The following is a 26,821-nucleotide window of genomic DNA, read 5'->3' as shown; positions in this document are numbered from 1 at the left end:
CTTTACTTCCTGGTCACCATCTTTTATTTCTTTTAGAATTGTTCTTGCTATTTCTTTTTCTGCTTTTTCTCTCATGTACCTCACCAGACCATGTTTTTCTTTTAATCCATATACCAAAATACATTTTTTCCTATCTACTGCATCTCTGACCCAATTTGGTTTTTCTTTGATTACTTGAAAATTGTGTCCTTTGCATTTTCCTGCACGTTGTACTATTTAAAAGCAATTTCTTCATTTTCTCTGTTTTCATTCCATTTCTTAATCTTCTGCAAATTTTCCTCACCTAAGTTTTCTTCAATTCTTTCAGACATTGCCTGTATTTTGTTATTTACCTCTTTTTTTAAGTTCTCACTATTGGTAGTATCATTGATTTTCATCTTTTCATTTTCACATTTAACCTTCATTAGATCTTTTTTTAATCCCTTTAGTTCATTATTTAGTTTGGAATTTATTTTCTTTAGTTCACATATCTCATTGTTAGCTTCAAAAAGGCCTTTCATTAAATTTACAATCTCTTTCCTTAGTTCTATGAATTCTTTCTCCCACAATTTTCTATTAATACTCATCTCCCTTTCCATGTCTAAGATTCGACTCAAATTTCTTCTTTCGTACTTACCAAAACCAGAAAAAGTGTCTTCGTTATACAGTTGGAACATCCTTGGTGTCTCGAGGCCTCTGTTTACATCTAATTTTGGCATAGTGCCTCCAGAGGGCTCTGCATTTGAGTTGACATTCAGCTAAAAAACCACTGTTTTTATTTTCTTGCATTTTTCTCTCATTAGATTGATTTAACACTACAGAGAAATAATTTTGGGTAACCACAAGTACTCCCCCTCCCATTCAATACAAACCAGGCCTCTTGTTTTCCTTGCACTATTGATATTTTTCATCTTATTTGGCAGCCTTTGGAGCTCTAGTTGAGAGGTGTTGAGAGCTCAGCATGTGTGAGTGTTAGAAAAAGAGAGAGATGAAGAGTGAGAGAGGAAGAAAGAGGGAGGAGGAGAGAGCAGGAAAAGAAGAGAGAGAGGAGGAGGAGAGAGGAGGAGGAGAGAGGAGGAGGAGGAGGAGAGAGGTGGAGAGAGAGAGGGGGAGAGATACGTGAGAGATAGGAAAGACAGGAGAGGATGAGGGAGAGGGTGGAAGGAGTGGAGGGAGGAGGGAGTGTAGGAAGGGAAAAGGGGAGAAAAAAAGGGGTGGAAGAGGGGGAGAAAGGTGGAGGAAGAGGGAAGAGGAGGAGAAGAAGGAGAGATGGAGGGAGAGGGTGAAGAAGGGAGAGGAAGAGAGATAGAAGGGGGAGAAATGAGAGATGGGAGGGGGAGAGAGGGGGAGATGGAAGAGACAGAGAGATGGGAGGGGGAGAGGGGTACAGGGAGAGGAAGAGAGGGGGAGATGGGTTGAGGGAGAGAGGGGAAGAGGACAGGAGGAGAAAAGGGGAGAGAGGGGAAGGGAAAAGGGAAGAGATAGGGAGAGGGAAAGGGAAAGGGAAAGAGAGAGGGAGGGAGGGAGAGATAGAGAGAGCAGTTATACATCTTTGAAGTTTGTGCATGTGTTACAACATAAGCTTTTCCACTGTATATAAAAACAGAAAAAAAAATTATTTTTATAATAGTGGCTCAATGAAATGAAAGACAGAAGTTCAGAACTGAATGAAAAATATAAAAAAATATTGAGAACAAAAAAGAACAGCATCCAAAATGATCCCAGGACTATCTGATAAAACTTATGTGGAGACACTAGAAAACAGGAAGTTTGCACACTGGAAGAGGGGTGAGAGAAATGATATGATGATAATATTTAAATTAGCAAATGGAACAAATTAAAGCAAAATTTGATGAATGGAGATTTTGAGACAGGAATGAATGAGCAAAGCTCCAACCCTGTATAATTCAACAGGTAAAAACTAGGTAAATACACAGAAGACTGGAAAGGCCTGATGTAGTACAAGCGAGGAATACAGAACCAATGAATTACAGACTAGTGTCTCTGACCACCATGGTGGCTAAATTGTGTGAGAAGATTGTGACAAACAATGGAGTCTGACCACCATGGTGGCTAAATTGTGTGAGAGGACTGTGACAAACAATGGAGTCTGATTTTGTCAGATAACCAGTTTGGATTTTGAAGTGGAAGCTCAATTGTCTCAAATCTGTTTAGCTGCTATTCAAGGGCAGTAGATATACTATAAAAGAGAGGTGGATGGGTGGGCTAAGTGCCCCAGAGGCAACCACAACACAGCACATTATATTCTACTGTCCTGCACTCACTCCATACAGCTCCACAAAATCTCTCTAATGAGTGAATTATGGGCTGAACCAGTGACTGTGGGACCAATGATGGGTGTCAGAATATGGTGGTCTTGCAAGATGGACAGTGAAACTATCCATTTTCAAGTACCAGTCAACTCCCTCATCTCCATGAGGAGATACAACCCTGAGGGGCTGACACTTAGGCTCCAGACTAGGTCTAAAAATCCCTCTATTAACTTGAACTGTATTACTTACACTTTTTTATACATGGAGATCTGACAAATGGCAACTGGTCTCCTCACCCTACAACTCTGTGCTGGTGACAGAAACAGTCCCACACTGATACAACATATACAACAATCAAAATTTTCTTCCTGTAGAGATCTGTGGGAGGTTCCAATGAACATTTCCAGCCTTTGTGGAGATGTGGATTTCCATTTGATGAAACTTGAGGCAACAATTGATTGATTGACCACTGGCTGTAACACTTTCCTCATTGTCCTGCAAGAGATGGGCAATGGATTGTTTGATCATTTCCTGGCATAGCAATTTTCCCAAACTCCTCAGATCACTGCATTCCACATTTATAATCCACATTTCCAATTTTGGACTTAATGAAATAACTAAATCCTTTGACCTCCCTGGGTTCCCCATCAGCCAAGTAAAATCACCTAGTAATAGACAGTTTTTAATCCTCCAATTTCCTGGGGATTCCCGAGTTAAATAACATTGTCTAGCAGCAAACATAATAAATATAAATTAAGATGTCAAAAGGTTTATTTTCTTACTGCCATATAATAAATTCAAAATGTTACACATACTCATTGCTCTGAACCTATACAAAATAATTCTCTCAATGTCCTTCCAAGTGTTATAAAAACATATGGGGCATATGTTTTCCCATGAACCCACCTAAACCCACACATTAACAAGGCCCAAAAGCATTTCCATCCAGATACTGTTCACCACAGTTTTATATGACACATTAACATATCAGATAATATCCACCTTTCTCACATTCCACAATGGCCTTTTCCATTACATACAGTTATATCATCCACAACAGATCTACATCTTGTAATACCATTTATATTGTGCACAAACCATCAAAAAGTGCATAAACATTTGTACAAAGAAAAATCACTAAATCAAAATGTCCTGATAATAAGAGTGAAAGTAGAGCCATTGTCCAACTGTCCAAACTAATATTGTACAGGCTCTATGATGTCTACATTGAATGTTGTGTTGTTTTCCTTGGATCCTTTACTGAACTACAGTAATGGCATAATGAAGTAATATTTTAGCTTTGCATTTCAGAGTTGTAAGTCTCTGTGGTGTGTTCTTAGATGTCTCCTTAGGTTACTCTTGTCTGCTGAGGAGTAGGAGCAACAAGGGCAAGCAAATGGCTTTTCACCTGTGTGTGTTCTGAGGTGCACTTCGACCAAATGTTTCCGGGAGGCACCATATGGACAGAAGCTACAAACAAATCTCCGAGGCCCTGATGCCCCTCCTCCTGTTACTAGGATGCCAACACCCATGCTACTCGCACCATTTCCACAACTTGCATTGCCCACATTTGACGAGGTCCCCGAGGAGGAGGTTGAGGAACTATTAGTAGAAGGACCTACGGCAGCTGCAGCAGAAGGCCTTGCACCCTGCTGGAAGATGGATCGAAAGGCCTGGTGGAGGTGCTGCTGTGTTCGCTCCTCCTCTCCCCCGCCTCCTCCTCCGGCTGCCCCTCCTAACACCTACGGAAGAAAAACCAGTCACTACCTCACTCGCGTATCAGCGCCACTACCAACTAAATCAAGAAGACACAAATATGCCAGAAAGTTATATATCACCTGCCCATCCACTTTCTTTTTTATGTGGGAACAAGATATTCAAGGTTCAGTATTGAAGTGGTAAGGACACACATCAAGACATAGGTCTATTACTTGTCCCACAACTAATGCAACTGCAGGTCAACTTGAAGAAGAATCACACAATAAATGGTGAAAAGGAAAGAAAGAGGGAAGAGAAAATAAGAGATATAGCAAGGAAAAAAAAATACAATTCCTCATTCTATTCCATCCTACACAAACTAAACATTTCTTCAAGCATGAAAGAGGAAAATCTGAACAGGCAGTCAGTTCTATTTTCAATGGGAAATATGGCTGTATGGATTTATAATGCAAACTATACACATCAACTATATAACTTTAAATATAGGTTCCTACTGACATTAACATACATTAGAGAAAAACTATACAGAAAACCAAAGGGACATTACACATTAGGTATTGTAGGAAAACAACTGCCTGAACAATAATTGCACACAAACACTCACGCACATCAATTATGGACTGTGCAAGAGTCTACTGCACTGAAAGTCTAATAACTCACCATTATACATACATACATATACCAAGGGCTTTTTTCCCCTTACAAGGGAAATAGTCAAAGGCATAAATCCACTCCTACCCATTTCATCCCCACATAGTCCACTTCCATTCACCACCCCTCCCTCCCTCTTTTCTTAGCTTCTCCTGGATGATGGGTCATTCCTGCATCTTGCTCACTGCCCTGGGTCAGAAGCAATCCTGCAAGACACAGCACATCAACATCAAGGCCACTTTATTTAATTGGTGACCCCTCCTTCTCTGTCCCCTCATGCAGAAAAAGAGAAGACGGGAAGAAATCCCTTTGGGAAGTGCCAAAATATTATTCACACATGCTTCCTCATTGCCCACCCACTCCCTTCCATGCATCACAGCTTCATCCTTACACAACCACTCTCCACCATTCACCCCTATCTTCTGTCATCTCCCTACCTTCCTCAACAGACATTACCTTCTTTCACAATGCCCCTTTTACCCCATCCATCCATCTCATCCTTGGTCACCCACTCATGTTCACTCCCTCCACCTCTGCCTTCCACACTTCTTTTACTAATCTTTCTTCACTCATTTTTTCCATGTGTCCAAACCATCCCAATACTCTTTCATCAACCCTATCTCCCAACTCCCTTTCACCACCTCGCTCTCCTCCTCATTACTCACTCTATCTACCCTAGTAACACCTACCATACTTCTATGGATAAAAAAGGAACTGAGTGATGAGAAAAAAGAAAAGGAAAAAACACTTAAAGAGGAAGCTAAGGAAAAGAATGAGAAAAGAATAGAAAATGAAAGGAAGGAGTTTTTTTTAGAGTGATGGACTTGAGACTGAGGAAATGGTACATACGGAAAAGGAAATGCAGAAGAAAGAAGAAAAGGAAGAAAAGGAAAAAAAATTAAAGATAACATATACCAACATAGAAGGATTGATATCAGGAACAGATGAATTGAATGACTATCTGGAACAAGAAAAAAACAGATATAACAGGGATTGTGGAGACAAAATTAAAGGATCATTACCACCAAATAGTATAGGCCAAGGATTATATAATTGTTGGTACAGAAATAAAGATACAAAACAGGGTGGAGTGATGTTGCTAACCAAGAAAGGCCTAAATGTGACAAAAATTACAGAAGGAGAGAACAATGTGTTGATTACGATAAGCATTGAGGATAGAGATATGAAAAATAGAAAGTATGCAGTGATTTAAGTCCCACTCAAAACTCACGCATGGAATGAAAGTGAACACTCCAAAATACTGGAAGACACAAGAAAAACACTAAATGAAATACTAAAAGAAGGAAATCTGGTAATTATGGGTGATTTTAACTCAAAAGAAATATGTTGGGAAGAAATGACTGTGAAAAGTGAAGATCACTGGGGAAACATATTACTAGAAATGACCATTGACTACACATTGACACAATGGGTCAAGGAAAACACCAGGTATAGAAATAACAATGAACCCTCAAGATTGGATTTGATATTCACATCAGAACCCGAAATAGTGGATAAAATCGAATGCAAGACACCAATTGGAAAAAGTTATCACATACTAATAGAAATAGAATTAAATGAAGAAACAAATATAGAAATTAACGAAAAACACAGAAAAGGAAGACTAATGTACAACAAAACAGATTTTGAGAAACTTAGAAAATTCTTTCGAGAAGTAAATTGGAAAAAATTTAATAATGAAGAAATAAAGGTGGAAGAGAAATGGACAATTTGGAAGGACATCTATAATGAAGGAGTGGATAAGTATGTGCCTAGAAAAAAACTGGAAAGTGTATAAATAAAATCCTGGTATAATAAGAAGTTCAGTGAGGCAAAATACAGAAGATATAAAGCCTGGAAAAGGTGGAAAAAGGAAAAAGAGAAATGGAAAATATATCAAACTAAGAAATGAATATGTAAAAATACGTAGAGAAAAAAAGAGAAATTATGAAACGGACATAATAGATAAATGTAAAGAACCCAAATTATTTTATAGATATGTAAACAGCAAGCTAAAAAATAAACTGGAAATACTTAACTTATGTCAAGATAACAGAGAATACATAGAAGATATAGAAATGGCAGATATTATGAACAAACATTTCAAATCTGTATTCACCAAAGAGGAAAGAAATCTACAAAACTGTGATCAAAGAATTGAAGCAAGATTTCCTCCATTGAAAAAATTAAATATTACTTAGAATGAAATAAGGAATCAAATATTAAAGCTTGATGTTAACAAGTCACATGGCCTAGACGGAGATGCAAACTGGATACTGAAGGAATGTATACATGAACAGGAAAAATATACAAAATAATTGAATGCTCACTCAAAGAAAGAAAACTACCAGGAGACTGGAAAAATGCCAATATATAAAGGGGGAAATAAGGAAGATCCAACAAATTATAGACTGGTTTTCCTAATGAGTACAACAGTTAAAATTTGTGAATCATCAAAGATAGTTGGACAAAATATCTGGAGAATAATATACCGAACCCGAGGCAATTTGGATTTAGACAAGGAAAATCATGTACCACTAATTTAATTTGTTTCTATTCAAGATTGATAGATATATTGCAAGAAAGGGATGGCTGGGCAGACTGTGCCTTCCTGGACTTACAATAGGCATTTGATAAGGTACCACACAGAAAATTACAATATAAGCTGGAAACAATAGGAGGCATACATGGAAAACTATTGAGTTGGATGGAGGACTTCTTACATGGAAGAAAAATGAGAGTGGTGCTCAGAGACAAATATTCAAAATGGGAAGAAATGAGCAGTGGCGGCCCACAGGGGTCAGTACTAGCTCCGATAATGTTTGCTATATATGTAAACAACATGGACGAAGGCACTGAAAGTTAAATGAACTACTTTGCGGATGATGCAAAATTATTAAAGAGAATAAACTCCGAAATAGACTGTGACTCTTTACAGAGTGATCTGAACGAAGTCTCAGAGTGGAGCAAGAGATAGGAGATAGAATTCAACATCAAGAAGTGTAGTATAATTGAATTTGGAAAAAGCAAGAAGAGAATATCAGGACAGTATAAAATTGATGGAAAAGAAGTAAAGAAAGTAAATTCTGAAAGGGACCTACGAGTAATCATCACTAAAGACATGTCGCCAGATAAACATATAAATAAAATAGTTGGAGAAACATACAATTTGTTGAGATCAATAAAGATGGCCTTTAAATACCTGGATAAGGAAATGATTAAGAAAATATTACAAACACGGATAAGGCCAAAATTGGAATATGCAGTGCTGATATGGTCACCCAATACAAAAAAGAATAGAAGAAAATTAGAAAGAATACAAAGAGCAATGAAAAAGATGGCCCCAACACTTTCAAACCTGACATATGAACAAAGACTGGCCAAACTGGAATTGCCAACCCTGGAACAAAGAAGAGAACAAGGGGACCTACTAACCATCTACAGAATTATGAAAGGAAAAGAATGCCTTGATAGAGAAGACTTATTAAAGTGGGACAGAGAAAAAACAAGAGGACATGCAATGAAATTCAAAAAAGATAACTACAGAAGAGACCTGAAAAAGAACAGCTTCCCACACAATGATAGATATATGGAAAAAATTGGATGAAAAAATAGTGTGTACAAATACAATGCAAGAGTTTAAGAACAAACTTGATCTTGTGAGATACAAAAATGGGTCACCATGAGCATAGCTCCCCTTCCTGTATAATACAACTAGGTAAGGCATTCTTTTCAAACACATTTAAACTCTTCCTCTCTTACATTCCATGTTTCTGCCCCATACAGTGCCATTGGCACTATCCCCCTTCATACAATCTTCTCTTAGTATCCATTCTCAAATGTCTATTTTTCATTACACTTTTTAATTCCCCAAGGCATTTATTTGCTTCTTTCAATCTACATTCTACCTCCACCTCCATTCCTCCCTTTCCTGCCACATTCAGCCCCAAGAATCTAAATTATCCACTTCCTCCAGTTTCCCTTTATACTCACTTCCAATTTGCTCACCATTATATAGATATAATCATCCATCCAAAAACATTAGGGAAGATTTCAGAAAGTAGAAAGATAGAGAGGAGAGAACATATATATCAGGTCCTTCAGAACATGAGAAATGTACATTACAAATTGCTATTACCTTTCAGATCAATTGTACCAAATGTAAACTACAAATATGATAATAAGGGAGTTTTGGATGCATGTGGGATTATTTCTATGTTGCTGGATTACTGCAGCAAGAGGAGGGAAGCAGTTAGTCAGTGGATGTCAGCTCTCCTGATGTGATTCACAATGGTCTTGAATCACATGTTGGATTTGTAATTGATAGCTATTACCCTCCCAAATAGGAACTCAGAGCTCATATATGCCCAATCTATGGGTGAAAGGTCTATAAAAAAAAATCAGGGCTGCATCTTTAGATGGTGAGGGTATTAACAGGTTCTGAAGACATGAAGCAGAGTGAGGATTCCTTCTAATGTACATCTCACTGGACAATCATTTGCAGTTACCGGTACCTGCTGTTGGTTTCTTTTCATTACATGATGCTGACAATTAAGATGCAAACTATATTTTATCAAGTTTTTCCTCTAAATGTTAAGTAAAACCTACCTTACTATTTTAATAAGTTTGCTGGAAAAACCTATAGCACTGTGTTTAATCAACATACAGTAAAACTTCGGTTCTTGACCACAATCTGTCCTAGAAAACTGTTCCAGAACTGATTTGGTCAAGCACTGAAAAGGTTTACTGACCTGCTAGATACAACTTTGAATTTCACCCCTTGGTTCCATTCAGATGTTTAACTTAAGTTCTACAATATATATGCAAAATGGATGGGTGGGGTGAAGGGGGCCTTGGGTAAAAGGAGAACATCTTGAGGAAAGATGGGAGAGGGCAAGGGATAGGTGTGAGTGAAGAATGGTTGTGAATGGATGATAAATTGATATGGCCTGAAGGTATTTCTCCTTGTCTTCTCAAATTACTTATGAGTTTATGAGGAGGGAAGGTCACCATGTAAATATTCATTTACTGCTCTAAAGGTAGCATTCAGGTACCCATCACTGCTCCCCATTCACAATAATATATCCATGGGTCTTCCAGTTTTGAGATTCCCAGATGTTGCAGTACACCTCCTAAAATTCCTCACAAATGCACATTTCACCCTACAAGTACCTTAGCCTATGAAAATACAACCTACGAACACCAAACAAATAGGACAAATGATAGGTATTTGTCAATGTGAATATATGGTGTTAGAAATGTGAAAAAGTTATCTCAGAGATAGACAAATTTTCAGTTTTTTGTAAGTCAAATGTTATTGGAATGGTAAAACATAAGGTTAATCTATGTGCACATAAGGGGTTTTGATATAAAATTTTGAGTAGTATTCTATCATCTTGGTCTGAAATTGGACAAGTTCATTAATGCAGTAATTGTTGAAATATGATAATGATATGGTTTGTCACAAACTCCTCCCATCAGAAGGCTAGGATGGTGCCCCTTACAGAGGACTTTGTAGCATGGAATTTAATGAACCATGGTTCAACTTTGCTGGTGGTAGGATTTGAACCGCCATCCCCTCGACCTTCGCTGTAAGTAATGATGCCCTAACCTGCTCAGCCAGCAAGCTTCCCAATATTGAAATATACTCTCCTGTATTTTAGATAGGACTACCAATGACAAGCACCTACAACTGCTAAGCCTGCAGGATGGATGTCAAGGAGAATCATCCCTTTGTTGATCATCTTCAATATGCAACATCCTCCTGACACTCTAGATATTTTCAAAATAAGGAGAGCTGACAGCCAGTGACTGTTCCCTCTCCCAACTAGTGCTACTACTATGAGCTTGTGACACAGAAACTACCCCACACTAAAACACAGACAGCAGTCTCTTCCCAAAAAGGTTTACGGGGGAACCTGATAACAATTGCCAGCTACTGTGGGGGCTGCAGGTTTCATGTTCATGAAACTTGGCAACAATTATAATTACTGGACATTGCACCAGCTAATTTTTCTGTCTCATGAACAGGATTTTTATATACATATATATTAGTTTCCCATATTTTCATCATTATGAAGGGTAAAAAAAACAATAAAAAGTGAAAGCTTAATCATGTGTATTTTAATTTTTTTTTTCTAACATTCTAAATATTCACAAAGGAAAATACACAGCCTCACCATGATAGCAAAAATAATTTTGCACAAAGCCAAACAATACACTTGCTTGCCATCATTAAATTCACTATCTCCCTATATAATTTTTCTATCTTGTACAGGCAGCCTTAATTTTCACACCCACACCCACTCATGTATATATACACATCATACATATATACATACATATACCAAAGGCTCTTTTCCCCCTTACACAGGGGGTAGCCAAAAAGAAAAAGGCATAGAAACCACTCCCACCCATTCCATCCCTTACATATTGCACTCCCCTCCACCCTTCTCCCTCCCTCTCATCTTGGCACCTCTTGGATGACGGGTCATTTCTGCATCCTGTCCACTGCCCTGGGTCAGAAGCAGTGTCGCAAGACACAGCACATCCACAGCAAGACCGCTTCATTAATTCGGCGACCCCACTCTCAGTCCCCTCATGCAGAAAAGAAGACGGGGAGAAATTCCTTTGGGCTGCATCAAATTATTACTCATACATACTTCTGCACCCCCCATCCTCCACCCACTCCCCTTTATGTATCACAGCATCACCCATACACAACCCTTCTCCATTCACCCCTATCTTCTGTCCTCTCCCATCCTTCCTCAACAGACATTTCTCTCTTTTGTAATGCCCCTTTTACCCCATCCATCCATCTCATCCTACGATGTCCCCTCATATTCACTCCTTCCACACCTCTTTTACTAATCTTTCTTCACTCATTCTTTCCATGTGTCCAAACCATCCTAATACTCTTTCATCAATCCTGTCTCCCAGCTCCCTTTCCACTCCTGTTCTCCTCCTCACCTCCTTATTTCTCACTCTATCTAGCCTAGTAACCCCTATCATACTTCTCAGACATTTCATCTCAAACACGTTCAAACTCCTTCTCTCTTCCTCTCTTATGTTCCATGTTTCTGCCCCATCAGTGCTGTCAGCACAATCACTCCTTCATATAACCCCCTCTTAGCATCCATTCCCAGATGTCTATTTCTCATTACATTTTATAATCCACTGAGGCATTTACTTGCTTCTCTCAATCTACATTCTACCTTCACCCACACTCATCCCTTTCCTGCCACATTCGCACCCAAGCATCTAAAACTATCCACTTCCCCCAGTCTCTCCCTTAATGCTCACTTCCAGCCTGCTGTCACTCTCTCCCCTTATACATCCCATCACCTTACTTTTGCCCACATTTATCTTCAGCTTCCTTCTTTCACACACCTTCTCAAACTCTCTAACTAACTTCCTCAATCTCTCCTTTGATCCTGCTACAAACGCAGTGTCGTCAGCAAACAACAACTGGCTTATTTCCCACTTTTCTCCATTTTCTTGAACCATCTCCAACCCCTGACCCACTACCCTTGCATTTACCTCTCGCACCACCCCATCCATGTATAGATTGAACAGCCAGGGTGACATAACACATCCCTGACGAAGTACCACCTTTACCACAAACCATTCACTCTCTCCATTTCTACTCATAACACAAGCTCTACTACTCTCATAAAAACTCTCGACTGCTCTTAACCCCTTCCATACGGTGCCGCACACGTAGGCGTCATGGACTTAGATCTCGGTGGCAGCAGCCAATGCCAGCCGTACGACGTGTCGTAATAATACTCGCATCATAAAATATAGTCACCGCTTATATCAATCGTTCTCTCTTCACCCGTGAATTTTGATAACCATAGAAAATGCGATTACAAAAGAATTAGAAAGAATGTCATTATGGAGGGGCGACTACAATAAATATAATCAAGACGCCGATATGGCAGCCTCGCGAATACACTCGCTCCCCATGACGCCTACTTGTGCGGCACCGTATGGAAGGGGTTAACAGCTTTCCTCCTATCCCATATATCTGCAGTACCTCCCACAGTGCCTTCCTTTCTACCTTGTAAGCCTTTTCCAGGTCCATGAAAGCCCAAAAATCATCCTTACCTTTTCCTATAGCTTTCTCACATATCTGTCTTACCACAAAAATCTGGTTTACACATCCCCTACCTGTCCTAAACCCACATTGTTCCTCACCAATTACTCCCTCTCTTCCTCTCCTAATCCTCTCAAGACCCTCCCATAAGCCTTTCCAACTACACTCAATAAGCTGATCCCTCTGAAACTACTACACTCACACTTGTCCCCCTTTCCCTTGTAAAGCGGAACGATACAGGCATTCCTCCTGCACTCTACCCTCTCTTAAACAAACATTAAATAACCTCACCAACCAGTCCACCATAAATGTACCTCCTTTCTTCAGACGTTCTGCATGGCATCTATCCAGACCAGGTGCCTTACCTCCTTTCATCATCTTAACAGCTGCTTTCACTTCATCTTTCCCTATTTCTCCTACATTTTCCTCACTCATCACTCTCATTTTCTTAGCACTTCCCACTGCAACTACCTTTCCCTCCCTATCCTCCTTCACATTTAGCAACTCCCTAAAATACTCTGCCCACCTTCCTCTCACTACCTTCTCTTCCATTATCATCTCTCCATCTGCACTGTTTACTTTTTCCTCTCTACTTGATTCACCTCCTCTTCCTCTTTTAATTTCTTTCCAAAACATCTTTTTATTACTTTCAAAATTTTCTGTCATACTCTAACCCCATTTCACATCTGCTCTCCTCTTTGCTTCCTTTATCTTATGCTTAACTTCCCTTCTCTTTACTTTGTACCTCCCATACGATTCCCTTGTCCTAATTTGTAGCCAATCTATGAAAGCCTGCTTCTTCTCTTCTACACCCTTCTTTGCTTCCTCATCCCAACACTCACTACCCTTCCTTCTATTTCCTCCCGTCCTCTTTGTTCCACACACCATCTTTACACACCTTATGACTCCCTCCTTGAACAATCCCCATTCCTCCTCCACTCCTAGTTCTACTCTATCCTTCACTACCTCCCACTCCTCTTGTAGCTTCTTATACTCATTCTCCTTTTCTTCCTCATTTAAGCAGTTCACTCTAAGTACCTCCCTACCTTCTGCCCTTTTCCTCTTTCTCCACCAATTCTCCACTCAATTTACCTTCCATCAGAAAATGATCTGATATTCCCCCACTCTCTCCCCTCAGAACATGTACATCCTTAACTCTTCCTATTACCTGTTCACCACTATATAGTCCATTAACACTCTATCTGCCACCCTTCCATCCACCACCCTCTCCCATGTGTACTTATGCTTGACTTTCTTCATGAACACTGTATTTCCTATCATCAACTTTCTTTCAAGACACATCTCCACCATCAATTCTCCACTACAATTTTTACCTGGAACTCCATACTTCCCAATCACTCTGTCTATTGGTTCATTTCCTAAGCTAGCATTAAGGTCTCCATATACAACTACATTGACATTTCTCCCTAATCCCTCTATGCACTCATTTAAATCTACCTAAAAAGCCTCCCTTTCCTCTATGCTCTTCTCACTACCAGGCCCATATCCACTTACAAAAATCCACATCTCCTTTCCCAGCTTCACCTTCATCCATATCAACCTTGAAGAAACCTCCTTCCACTCCACTACACGCTCACCTATCTCTTTACTTACTAGTATAGCCACCCCTTCTCTCCCTTGTCCCCTCTTTACTCCTGAGCACCTCCCAACTACACTCCCAAACTCACACTCTCCCCTCCCTTTCATCTTAGTTTCACTCAAAGCCAACACATCCATCTTTCTTCTGACAAACATACTGCCTATCTCTTCCCTTTTACTTTCATCTGTACCACATCCATGCACATTAAAAGATCCAAATCTTAGGGTACTGGTTGGGAAACTCCCAGACCCTCTTATGCCTTTACTTTTTTTTTTTTAGGAATGTCCCCTGTGGGGCTACAGGTAGCAGGATTCCTAGTCCTAACCCCCATCCCGTTTTTGTCGCCTTTTACGACTCAAGTGGGAAGACTTGGTGGCAGCATTCTTTTCCCCCACCACAGGGTAGGCAAAAAAAGGAAATGAATATTCAGAGAAATGGTAAAGGACAGTAACAAGGGGTTGGGGGACAGCATAACGCAGGGACAATCGTAGTATAAAAGAGTCATCATTTCTCTATGAACAGAGTTTTCCTCTATCACAGACAAAATGATGTGTGGCTCTGGTCCATAGGGGTGTCCCATATAGACCCTAAAGTATCAACTGCATGCTACTTTGCCACAATAACATGCAGCCAATACCTAAGACGGGGATACATGCATACATATATATATGTGTGTGTGTGTGTATATATATATATATATATATATATATTCACTATAAACCCACTATCGGAGAAATAATAACAGAAAATACAGGGAAACTGTATATTTCGACTACTATCTGTAGTCCTCTTCAGCAGAATTTTACATCTGCTCTCCTCTTTGCTTCCTTTATCTTATGCTTAACTTCCCTTCTCTTTACTTTGTACCTCCCATACGATTCCCTCGTCCTAATTTGTAGCCAATCTATGAAAGCCTGCTTCTTCTCTTCTACACCCTTCTTTGCTTCCTCATCCCACTACTCACTACCCTTCCTTCTATTTCCTCCCGGCCTCTTTGTTCCACATACCATCTTTACACACCTTATGACTCCCTCCTTGAACAATCCCCATTCCTCCTCCACTCCTAGTTCTACTCTATCCTTCACTACCTCCCACTCCTCTCGTAGCTTCTTCTTATACTCATTCTCCTTTTCTTCCTGCTGAAGAGGACTACAGATAGTAGTCAAAATATACAGTTTCCCTGTATTTTCCGTTATTATTTCTCCGATAGTGGGTTTATAATGAACTTTTACAAATGTGTTATAACATACCAATTTCCATATATATATATATATATATATATATACACACACACACACACACATACTCATATGGAATGAATAAGCTTCATCCATGTTAAGTCTTATATTACAAATTAGATGATATCTAATCATAATTTCATCACAAACACACAAACAATAAGCATGGGCAGTGCAGTAGGAAACCATGAGCTTTGATTTCAAACATTTCCTTAGAATAAACTGTTTATTTTTTATTATAAATTATCAACAGGCTAGTATTTAATGATAGCTATGTTTATGAGTGTATAGTTTATTTTCCATCATGTTTCTATCCCAAAGGTATTTCCTCTTGTCTGTTCTGTATATTTCTTAAGTGGATGAGGGGTGGGGGTCATCATGTAATGATGTAATGACATGGTGGAAGTTAACAAGCTCTGACTGTTAGGCCTTGCAGCAAAGGTACTGTGTCTTGTTGCATTGCCTTTGACCTGAGGAATGTGGCAGGAGGCACAGATGACCCTTCATCTGAAAGAAGCTAAGATGGGAGGGACAATGAATAGGTTTTTTGGATGGGTGTATTCTTTCACTTGGCCACCCCATTATAAGTGGGAAAAGGGATTCAGTATATGTATTTACCTAACTGTAGTATACAAGTATGGAGCAATGCTAATTGGGTCCTCTCTCCTATTCTTTAAATTTCTAACATACCTAGACTCAAATTCATGTACATTTCTAACTTAATCTATATCCTTGATTTCCAATTATCATATTTATATTTGAACTCATGTATTGTTTGAGCTTGGGCTATATCACTTTGTACCCTATTCCACAAATTTATGCATCTACAAGGAAATCTATTTCTTGTATGTATTTACTTAATTGTAGTATACAGAAATTAGGTTAATACAATTAGGTATATTTAACACACACAAAAAATATGATTCTTTAAGGATAACCAAAGGGTTTTCTGTCCTGTGAGCATTTTCATATTGATAATCAACCTCTCTGCACTAAGCTCTGTGCGAGCATGATCAAGACAGAGGTCATACAACTTTTATTTCCAAGCTGAATATAAATAATATAATTTTTCACGATGCTTCAACTAATACAAGGAAAGCCTTTAAATACAGCAACTGCCACAAATTTCAGTAAAATATTTCCTCTCATTTTATACTCTGCCATTATAAAAAATTACTCTAGGTAATGCAAAAAGCTCTAAATCAAATGCCACACTTGGTTTTCTTGGGAATACAGGTCTCCTGCATGGCATATTGGGGGCAACAGATTAATATAAATGAAAATCTGTGACATTTAGCAATCATACCAACAGAAGACTGATGGAAAACAAATCCATTATAAAGGCAAATGAGGAGAAACATTTGGGAGTGTTGACAAAAGAACTGTCACTGAACAGATATATCAGAAGCATTGTGGGAGAAATGTATGGATTGCTGTATCCACTATGTGAATGAAGAGATAATGAAAAAACTCATAAAACCCCTTATCTTTCCAAGACATGCATTGGTGGTATGGTCCCCACACAAAGTGAATGTTATGAGCAAGATCAAAAGGGTGTAAAAGGGCAGAAACTAAACTGATGCACTCCCTAACATATAAGCCATACCTAGAGACTAAATACACTGGATCTGTGACTACTGAAAGATCAAAGAGAAAGAGGTGACTTGATTAGAGTTCCAGTCACTAAAGAAGAGAAACAACACTGACAAGAGGAAATATCTTGATTAAGGATGAGAGGTCTTTAAGAGGTCATGAAAACAAGAGAAATAGGCTAGTCTAAAGGATGTGAAGAATTACAGTTCCTCGTACTTATCCATAAATACTTAGTATAGCTTAGAAGGCAACATAACCCAAACTGGAATAATCCATGAATTCAAATCCAAGTTATGATAATTGGATAATAAGGATGTACTCCAAGTTGGAAACATACATAAATTTGAAGCAATGTATTGATAATATAGTTGGAGAGTAAAAGACAGGACCCCACAAGCAGTACTCATTTCCTGTATACTACAATCAGGAAAATACACCAAAGTCCCTTTCCCCCTTATATGGGATAGTCGAGTTGAAACCGAAACCCTTTATACAAATTACAACCTAATTAACACCTGTCCCTTGCCAAGCTATTGTGGTCAAAGTCAATGCACTAAGGTACAGTATTTCTACAGCAGGGCCCAACATCTAGAGCCAATTTACCCTAACTACAGCATATGGTGACCTCCTCTCTTCATACACTCAAAATAATTTAAGGAGCATATCCCTTTGGGCTATGTCACCCTTACAGCCATTCAAAACCTCCCTCCATTCAATTATATTTTTCCTTTCTCTTCCCTAATTCACAGTCAATCCTAGTGCACCCAAATTCCCATTTAACCTATTCATCTATCTCATTCTTGTTTTCTCACATTCACTCCACCTACTTTCACATTCCACACTCTTTATGCTAGTCTTTCCTAATTCATACTTTCCATATGCCCAAACCACCTCAGTGCTTTTTTATCTACCCTATCCAACAAGTCCCTATCCAACCTCATCCTTTGCCTCACCTCCACATTTCTCATTGTATCCATTCTTGTATCATCTATCATGTTTCTTGACCACTTAATCCCAAGCACAGATATGAAAAAAGTTCCCTTTTTTTATTATTATTATTATATAAAAAAAAAAGCCATAAGATGCATTTCTTTAAGCCCTTACCCTTTGTTTTAACCAGCGTGAAAACACACATGGCCATCAAATAATTTCAACTACATTAGTACTGGTAATCATATTAACTTTTGTAACAATTCTAAACATCTCTGGAGCATCTATAGCCAGTACCATATCTGGCTGGCTGGCAGGTCCATCAACGCCTATGAACAGCCTGACGATGTGTCTGGAGTGCATCTCTACGTGTAGTGCGATGTGAGCAGAGATCACACTGGTAAGGCTTCTCGCCTGTATGCGTCTTCAGGTGACGTTCATAGGTACCATGGTGGCTTGACTGGTAGGCACAATGAGGGCACACAAACCGTTTACGCCCATCTAAGCTGTGTATCCGCAGGTGAGCCTGCAACTGTGATTCCCGCACAGCACGGAATGGGCACATGGGACAAGTTAATGTCCAGTCATCCATGACTACTCCAGAGGAAGCTTCATTCAAGTTACTACCACCTCCTTCAACAGCATCACCACTACCACCCTCAATACAAGCACCACTACCACCACCACTGCTACCCAACACTCCTATAACACCCAGGGTACCAACAGTCCCTCCCACTGGCCTTGGACTGCTCTTGTTTACTGCCGACGAAGAGGTCCCATGCTGTGGCCAAGAAGGGGTAGAGGAGGAAGAGGTAGAGGAGGCTGAGGAGGTATTACGCACCCCTGCCAGCTGCGCCACCTACAGGAGAGAGAGGAGCGGCGTTAACCACCAGCAGGAACACATCTGCGCAATACTAGTTGTAAAGATGCCTTCTTTATGCAGAACATTAACTGCAATATTGTCTAACCTGAACAACATTACCTCCAAACTCAGTTCATTTGAGTAACACTATTTGCAAAACTAATGTATGTACTGTACAACACTGCCTTTTAAGTTGTTGTGTCTTGTGCAACACCAACTATTATCTCCTAAACTCATCACTACTTGAAAAGTTATTTCTAGTGTTTAACTGCAAATGGTTTAATTTTACAACATTGCCTTTTGCACTTGCCCATCTGTATATCTGCAACAGATGCTTCGTTTAATGTTTTGGATCTCTACAGATGTCTTCCTTGTGTTGTACTACTTATACAACCTTACACTTTTCTGCCCAAAACTTGGAGTGGTCTTTAGCATTTATCTTGTACATATGTATATCATATCTGGGGCAGGTGTCTTGTTTTATTTTTCAGACCCTATGTAATACTGCTTAAGCAACCTTACACTTTTGTGCCAAAAATTGGCAATACTATTTAATTTGTAAAACACTACCTGATTGCAATACTAATTTGAAAGTTTCTTTTGCAATGCTTTCAATATACAGTAAGTTCTCGTTATACGGTACATGTGTTCCTGAAAACCTTACCGCAAATTGAAATTACTGTATACCAAACCCATTATAACATGTAATAATAGGATATGGCAGATGTACCTTCTCCCTGCTCTTTCTTCTTCGAAATATCTAATGGATACCATATCTGTGAATTTTTCTTACTGTAAATAGAATCGAGGGTAGTAATTACCAAATACCGTAACTGTGAATTTACCGTATAAGGAGGACTCACTGTATACACTATTAGCTACTTACACCCTTCATCTATCTAGAATCAACTTGTAACAGAGCAATATATATATTTTTTTGTATGAAATTTGTCATCTGTAAAATGTAGAGGTAAACTGTAGAGTGAGGGAAGTTAGTAAATGTCTTTACAAAATGAAAATGTCACCAGAAATAGCTACCAGGGGCTAGATGAAAGATGACTATGAATGGTCAATTATGCCTATATGGAGTTGGAATGTAAGGGAGACAGAAAGAAGAAATTTGAGAAGTGTTTGAGAAGTATGGTAGGAATTACAAGGATGGATAGGGTGAGAAATAAGGAGGTTAAGCAGAGAGCAGGGGTGGAAAGGGAGCTAGCAGGTAGGGCTAATCAAAGAATATTGGGATGGTTTGGGAGCATGGAAATAATGAGTAAAGAAAGACTAGCAAAAAGAGTGTGGAAGGTAGAGGTCATCCACATCGTGTGAACTTGAGGTAAAATCCTCTAAGCCACTTAGCCTGCAAGCACACCATAATTGTACATACATTAGGAAAATGCTTTATATAGATCAATGGTTATTACCATGGGGTCCATGGTCCCCTAGAAGTTTCAATGGCCCGCTAAAAGTTTCAAAAGTGGAAACAAACTAAAAACTAGAGGTAGTTAGTGGACAGATGACCCCCCCCCTCTCAAACTATTAAAGTGATCTCCAAGAAGCTGAAGAAAACAGGTCGAGAACCTATGATGTAGAAGGACTATTTATGTCAGAATGGCTGGAGTCCTCCATGTTTTTCTCATACATGAGCACAAATCACTTCCAAGGAACAAACTATAAGTGCCTGGTGTCTGTTTGTGGGGTCCTGCAAAACAAACATATGAGAACCATCTCCCAACTGCCCATCTACAAAACCTATCAATACCCTCACTTTTATCTGCAGATAGAGGCTGGCACTGTCTCTGTACTGGGCCTAAGACTTTATATTACCTTTAAATATTTCCCCCCACAAGGAGAGGTGACAAGTGATTACTCTACACCCCTCCCTTCCTCCTCCACCTACTAGCCAATGATAGAGAAAGAGGCCTATGCTAATACAACACAGACACTGTCCAGTATTTCTTAGCAGTTGTGGGATGATTCAAAGGACAATTGCTAACAGTGAAAATCAAAACAACAATAACTACTATAATTATCAATCCTTTCCAAACACCTCAACCAAAATTGTACAAGTTAAACAGTAACTGACAATAGAATTAACACAAGAACAAGAAAAAGATTTGTAAAATGTTACACTTGGTCAGTATGGATGTGAAACTTGGACAATTAGTCAACAAATGCAGGACAGGATAAAAACAGTAGAAATGTGGATTTAGAGAAGGATGCTGAAAATTTCATGGACATAATCTAAAACAAACAATGAAACATTACAGCAAATAGGAACACAGAGGGAAATAATAGAAACTATCAGAAAAAGACAGTTACACTTTGTAGGACACATCATGAGAAAACAACAATTAGAACATATGTGCCTAACAGGAAAAATAGAAGAAAAGAGGGCAAGAGGAAGACCACACAGAAAATATGTAGACAGGCTAAGGACATTTGTAGAAGAATTAACAAATGTCATCTTGTTAAGAAGAGCCATGTGCAGACAGGAATGGAGTTCCACGGTGGCCAACATCCAAGTGGATACAGCACCCAGACAAACAGCAAACAGAGAAAAAAAAAAAAAAAAAAAAAAAAAAAAAAAAAAATATATATATATATATATATATATATACATACACACACACGCACAGTGATAATAATAGAATAAATTATATATATATATCAAATCAAGCACTTGCAATGGCAAATTCCAAATTTGCCAAATAATTGACATTTCCATCTGTAAATCTGAAAGAGCTATGTAAACTTACTAAACATTATCCACTTACACTTTACCAAAGCACATAATCATATTCATAATTTATTTCACATACTCTTTATACATAATTAGTGCATATATACCTTATGATTACACAGAAAACAATCATTGTAACATATTAACTTGTAATTTCAAAGTATAAAAAGAAGACTGTCCATTCATATCATAGACAAGAGGCATATCTACAATTCAAGACAAAAGCATACACCACATAACAAAATATGCACTGACATCATCACTCTAATAAAAAATAAATGATAGAGATAAATCAAATAAATATCATGAATAAATATCATATGAATAAATAATATTAATAATAATAATAATAATAATACATATATATACCAATAGCTTTTTCCCCTTTACAAGGGAGGTTGTCAAAGTCAAAAGGTATTCCACTCCCACCCATTTCATCCTCACCTATTCAATCCCCCATTCACCACCCCTCCTTCCTTCCCTCTCATTTTAGGTCATCCTGGATGGCCGGTCATCCCTGCATCTCTCCCATTGCCCTGGGTAAGAAGCAATGCAGCAAGACACAGCACATCCACAGCAAGGCCACTTCACTCAATTGACAACCCCCCTCTCTGTCCCCTCATGCAGTAACATTGAAGATGGGGAGAAATCCCTTTGGGCTGCATTAAAATATCACACACAATCACTCCCTAACCCCGCTATCATCCACCCACTCCCCTCCATGCATCATAGTATCATCCATACCATATAAATAATATTATTATTGTCTAAAGTCAAGGCAATAATAATCAAAATAATAATAATAATAATAAATAATAATAATAGAAAATAAAAGTACCCAAACATTAACCTAATACCCATACAATTATGTACATTGCTGTATACAAATTACATCTGCTTTGTTCATTAGTGATTACATTTACTGTATATCATATAACAAAAGTCTTTTACTCTTAGAAGAGGATGGCTTACACCCACACTACATCTATTTGTTTTCCCTCTCATTTTAGCTTTTCATGAATGAAGGGTCATCCTTAAACCTCCCCTCCTCCCCACCTGCTACACAGATCAGTGACAATGCAGCAAGACACAACACCATGGAGGGGCCTGACAGCCAGAGCTAATTTACTCACACAATTTCATTACATAGCAAACTTCCCCTCTTATCCACATGGAAAAACTCATAGCAAACAAGAAGAAATCCCTTTGGGACACATCATTTCCTCATCCATTCATAACCACTCTCCACTCACACCTCTTACCCTCTCCTTTCCCTGCTCAACAGACATTCCTTTTACACCCAATGCCCCCTTTCAGCACATTCACCCACCTCATTCTTGATGCTCCTCTCAAGTTAATTCTATCTCTACCTTCCACACTTTTCTTAGTCTTTCTTCACTCATTTTTTCCCATATGGCCAAACCATATCAGTATTATTTGATCAATCCTATCTGCTAGCTACTCTTTCCACTACTACCCTCCATTCTAGCCATCCTCATAACCCCCACCATACTTTAACTTAATAACAAAAGGCCTCTCCCCACTATGAGGCAGGTAGCCAGCAAAAGCATACACCCACCCTTCACCCATCCCACACCCACCCTCTTATTTTCTTTTATATCTTAGTTCCCTGTGGATGACAGGTCACCTTGGCCCTTGCCCACTTCCCAGGTCAGAAGCAATGCAACAAGAAACAGCACCTCTACAGCAGGGCCTGACAGCCAAAGTTAGTTTACCTTCCCCCACCACCATTTAATTATATGGCAACCTTTCCTCAAAGTTGGAAAGGTGAAGAGCCTATGCCAGGACGTGTGTAGTTGCAACCACAGCAGTCACCTTTACTCTGTGCATTTTCACTGTTGGAGTAGGTCACTGTCACTGCTGGGAATTAGAAAGAGCTGTGGGATTTGATCCCAGAACTTGGCGAATGTTAGACCAGCACACTAGGCTGGTGGTGCATCTTTAAGATGCATCAATTTATTCTCCACTCACACATGTCCTTTGCCCTCATCCCTGCTCAACAGAGATTCCCCTTTTACCATACTTTAACACTTTATCTTAACACATTTAGACTCATTCAAATTCCATGTCTCTACTCCATACAGTGCCATAGGCACAATCACTCCATACAATCTCCTTATTGTGTTCATCCCTAGATACCTACTTCCCATGACACTTTTCATTCCCTTCCTTGCTATATATTTCACTTCCACCTCAACTCCTCCTTTCCCCACAATATGTGACCTTAAATATTTAAACCTTTCCACTTCCTTAAGATTATCTTCCTTTAAACTTGTCTCCAACTCATTGCCACCATTTATACATCTTATCACCATATTCTTGTCTACATTTACTTTTAGTTTTCTCATCTCATATATCTTCCCAAATTCCACCAATAACTGCTTCAGCCTAGTTACATGCACAATGTCATCTGGAAACAACAGACTTACTTCCTAACTTCTCACCAGCTCCAAACCCCTGCCCAGTACCCTCACTTTTACCTCCCACACCACATCCATATACATGTTGAACAACTATTGTATATAATTGCATAAAACACCTGCTGTATAAAAAATTAATATAGAGCTGCACACATCATCAACATTCAAAATGCTTCCTCTTTACATGTACTGTACTTGCTACTTATTACTAAACAATGTTGCATATCTCAAATAAATACAAATAGAGCATATAGATTCTCACACACACAACAAATCAAAGAGTTCAGAAACAATTATCAGTGAGACCAACCACAAGTACCTGCAAGAAGGATGTCAGTCATCTCCCTATCACCAATCTTCAAATCCTACCAACTTCCTAACTTCCATTCGGAAGTGCACTTGGTGCACTTGGTCACTGGATTGGTCCCATGATATCTTCTTTTATAAACTTTGTCTATTTCTTCCACTTTTAAACACAAGGAGAGCTGAAAACCAGTGACAATTCCCTCCCTTCTGCTACTTTCAGTTGGTCATATAGAAACTGTTCCACACTGATGCATTGCAGACATTTGCCCAAGGTTTCTTCCCAGTGAGATCTGTGGGAGGGACTAAGGACTTATAGCCAGCTCTTATGGGGCTGAGGTTTTAAAGTTTGCAAAACTCCAGGCAACAACTGATTGACTATTACTAGTACATATTAGTAAATGGATCACCTGCCAGTCACCAGCTGGGCTCCTCAAGGAAAATTAAAATTTACAACTGAACCTTAATACAGCTTTATTTACAATATGATTCACAAAGGTACCCCATCTCTGTCAAATTCAAAACAGCTTTACTGAGGCCAACAAAGGTATCTCTTTGCACATCCTTATTAAAAGAGAGCACACCAAGAAAGAGGGAACTCTGTCAAACATTCTTGTGAAGGAGCGAAAGGTGAGGTGGAGCATAAAGATGAGAGGAAGGGAAGACTGGCTGGAGAAAGGAAGGAAGATTGGGGGAAAAGAAGAAAGAGAGGGGGAGAGAACCGAGAGAGAGAGAGAGAGAGAGAGAGAGAGAGAGAGAGAGAGAGAGAAGAGAGAGGTGAGAGAGACAGAGAGGGAGAAAGAAGTGGGAGGGAGGGAGGGAGGGAAGGAGAGAAAGAGAGGAGAGAGAGAGAGAGAAGAGAGGGAGAGAAGAGAGAGATAGAAAGAGAGAGAGTGAGAGAGACATAAGTGTGTGTGTGAGAGAGAGAGAGAGAGAGAGAGAGAGAGAGAGAGAGAAAGTGAGAGGGAGAGAGAAGTGAGAGGGAAAGAGAAGTGAGACGGAAAGAGAAGTGAGAGGATATATATATATATATATATATATATATATATATATATATAAAATTGAAAATCTCAGTAAGAAGATTAACCAGTGCCAAAATGCTGTCGTGTTTAACTCCGTGTATATATATATATATATATATATATATAGAGAGAGAGAGAGAGAGAGATGGAAAGAGAGAGACAGAGAGGGAGAAAGATTTGAGAGAGAAAGAGAGAGAGACAGAGAGGAAGAAAGAGACAGAGAGGGAGAGAGATTTGAGAGAGATAGAGAGAGAGAGAGAGATAGAGAGAGAGAGAGAGAGAGAGAGAGAGAGAGAGAGATAGAGGGGGGGAACAGGGGGAGAAAAAGAGAGGAAGGAGGAAGACAGGAAGAAAGAAGGGTAGAAGGGAGGGAGAGGGAGATATAGAGAGAAATATGGGGGAGAAGAATGGAGAGGGAGAGAGAGAAGAGAGAGAAGAGATATGAGGAGAGAGGAAAGAGGAGAGAAGACAGAGAGAACAGGAGAGGGGAGGAGAAAGGAAGAGCAAAGAAGCATGAGAGTGAGGAATTAAAAGAAGAAATTTTAGCTGCTGAGATGGCATGAACTATTTTAAAGAAAAGGACAAAGAATCACATAAGTGATGTTTTTGACGAGACCATGACTACAGGATGAAAAAGAAGTATGGATATAGGCTGGGTAAGTAGTTAAACTTTTCAACACTGCTTCTCATTTGAATGGCTTTATCTGGTAGATGTCACTACAGAATCTATCCACAAGAAGATGCTAAGGTGATAAAGTATAAGTGCAGCAAATTAATGTTTACAGATAACTTAGCTAACAGAATTAGTAGCTATTACAAGAATACTTTCCCTTCCCTTTCATGAACATCTCCTATCTAGCATTTGGGTGGCGGTGGTGTAAATGGGAAACTAGGTGACCTTTCCTTCCTGCCTTGTATGGACAGTATGGGCAAGCATAGGGTCGTTCACCTGTGTGCACACGCATATGTCGATTACGTTCACTTGGGAACCGAAACACACGATGGCAGAAGGGACAAGGTGGTAAATGTGAATGCCGTGTCATACATGTCAAACTTGTTGTTGTTGAAGTGTTATGATCCTGCACCCTCCCCACCCGAGTTCCACTATCAATACCAACTGTGTCACCTCTATTTCCTACTGCATCACCTGACATAACTGGCATACTGCAAAGTACACTGGAAAGGTCGCTGCTATAGCCTCTCCCTGGTGCATCATCCACAGCACTTCCGTCGTCACCACCCATGCCAGCTGCATCCTGGCCAACTATCACAACCATACCACCACCACTTTCATCTGCCTGCATCTGCCCGACTTCCATCCCCTACCGAAAAGAAGACAGAGTCAGGAATGTGCTACACACTTTGTTGCTAT

The 26,821-nt window shown here is 39.3% G+C and overlaps 1 protein-coding gene across 12 annotated transcripts in view; it reads right to left on the bottom strand.

Annotated features, from left to right (window-relative positions):
• Nucleotides 1–26,821, bottom strand: part of LOC143041063 (uncharacterized) — a 234,938-nt gene that overhangs the window by 93,521 nt on the left and 114,596 nt on the right. For 4 of the 12 annotated variants that reach the window (XM_076212703.1, XM_076212708.1, XM_076212702.1 and 1 more), the window contains exon 6: nt 3,875–3,994. The exons of 3 other annotated variants lie outside the window; for them this stretch is intronic. In XM_076212703.1, the coding sequence (XP_076068818.1) occupies nt 3,875–3,994 (120 nt within the window). Of the gene's footprint in view, nt 1–3,874; nt 3,995–15,542; nt 18,941–25,749; nt 26,772–26,821 lie in introns of those variants that run through there. 5 more of the 12 variants (XM_076212713.1, XM_076212712.1, XM_076212715.1 and 2 more) reach the window with 4 other exon arrangements.

Source organism: Oratosquilla oratoria, chromosome 30 (genome assembly GCF_046742065.1).
Source record: "Oratosquilla oratoria isolate Oo_2021 chromosome 30, ASM4674206v1, whole genome shotgun sequence".
In the NCBI taxonomy this organism is placed as follows: domain Eukaryota; kingdom Metazoa; phylum Arthropoda; class Malacostraca; order Stomatopoda; family Squillidae; genus Oratosquilla; species Oratosquilla oratoria.
Note: the sequence above shows the minus strand (reverse complement) of the source record. Positions and strands in the feature narration are given on the sequence as shown.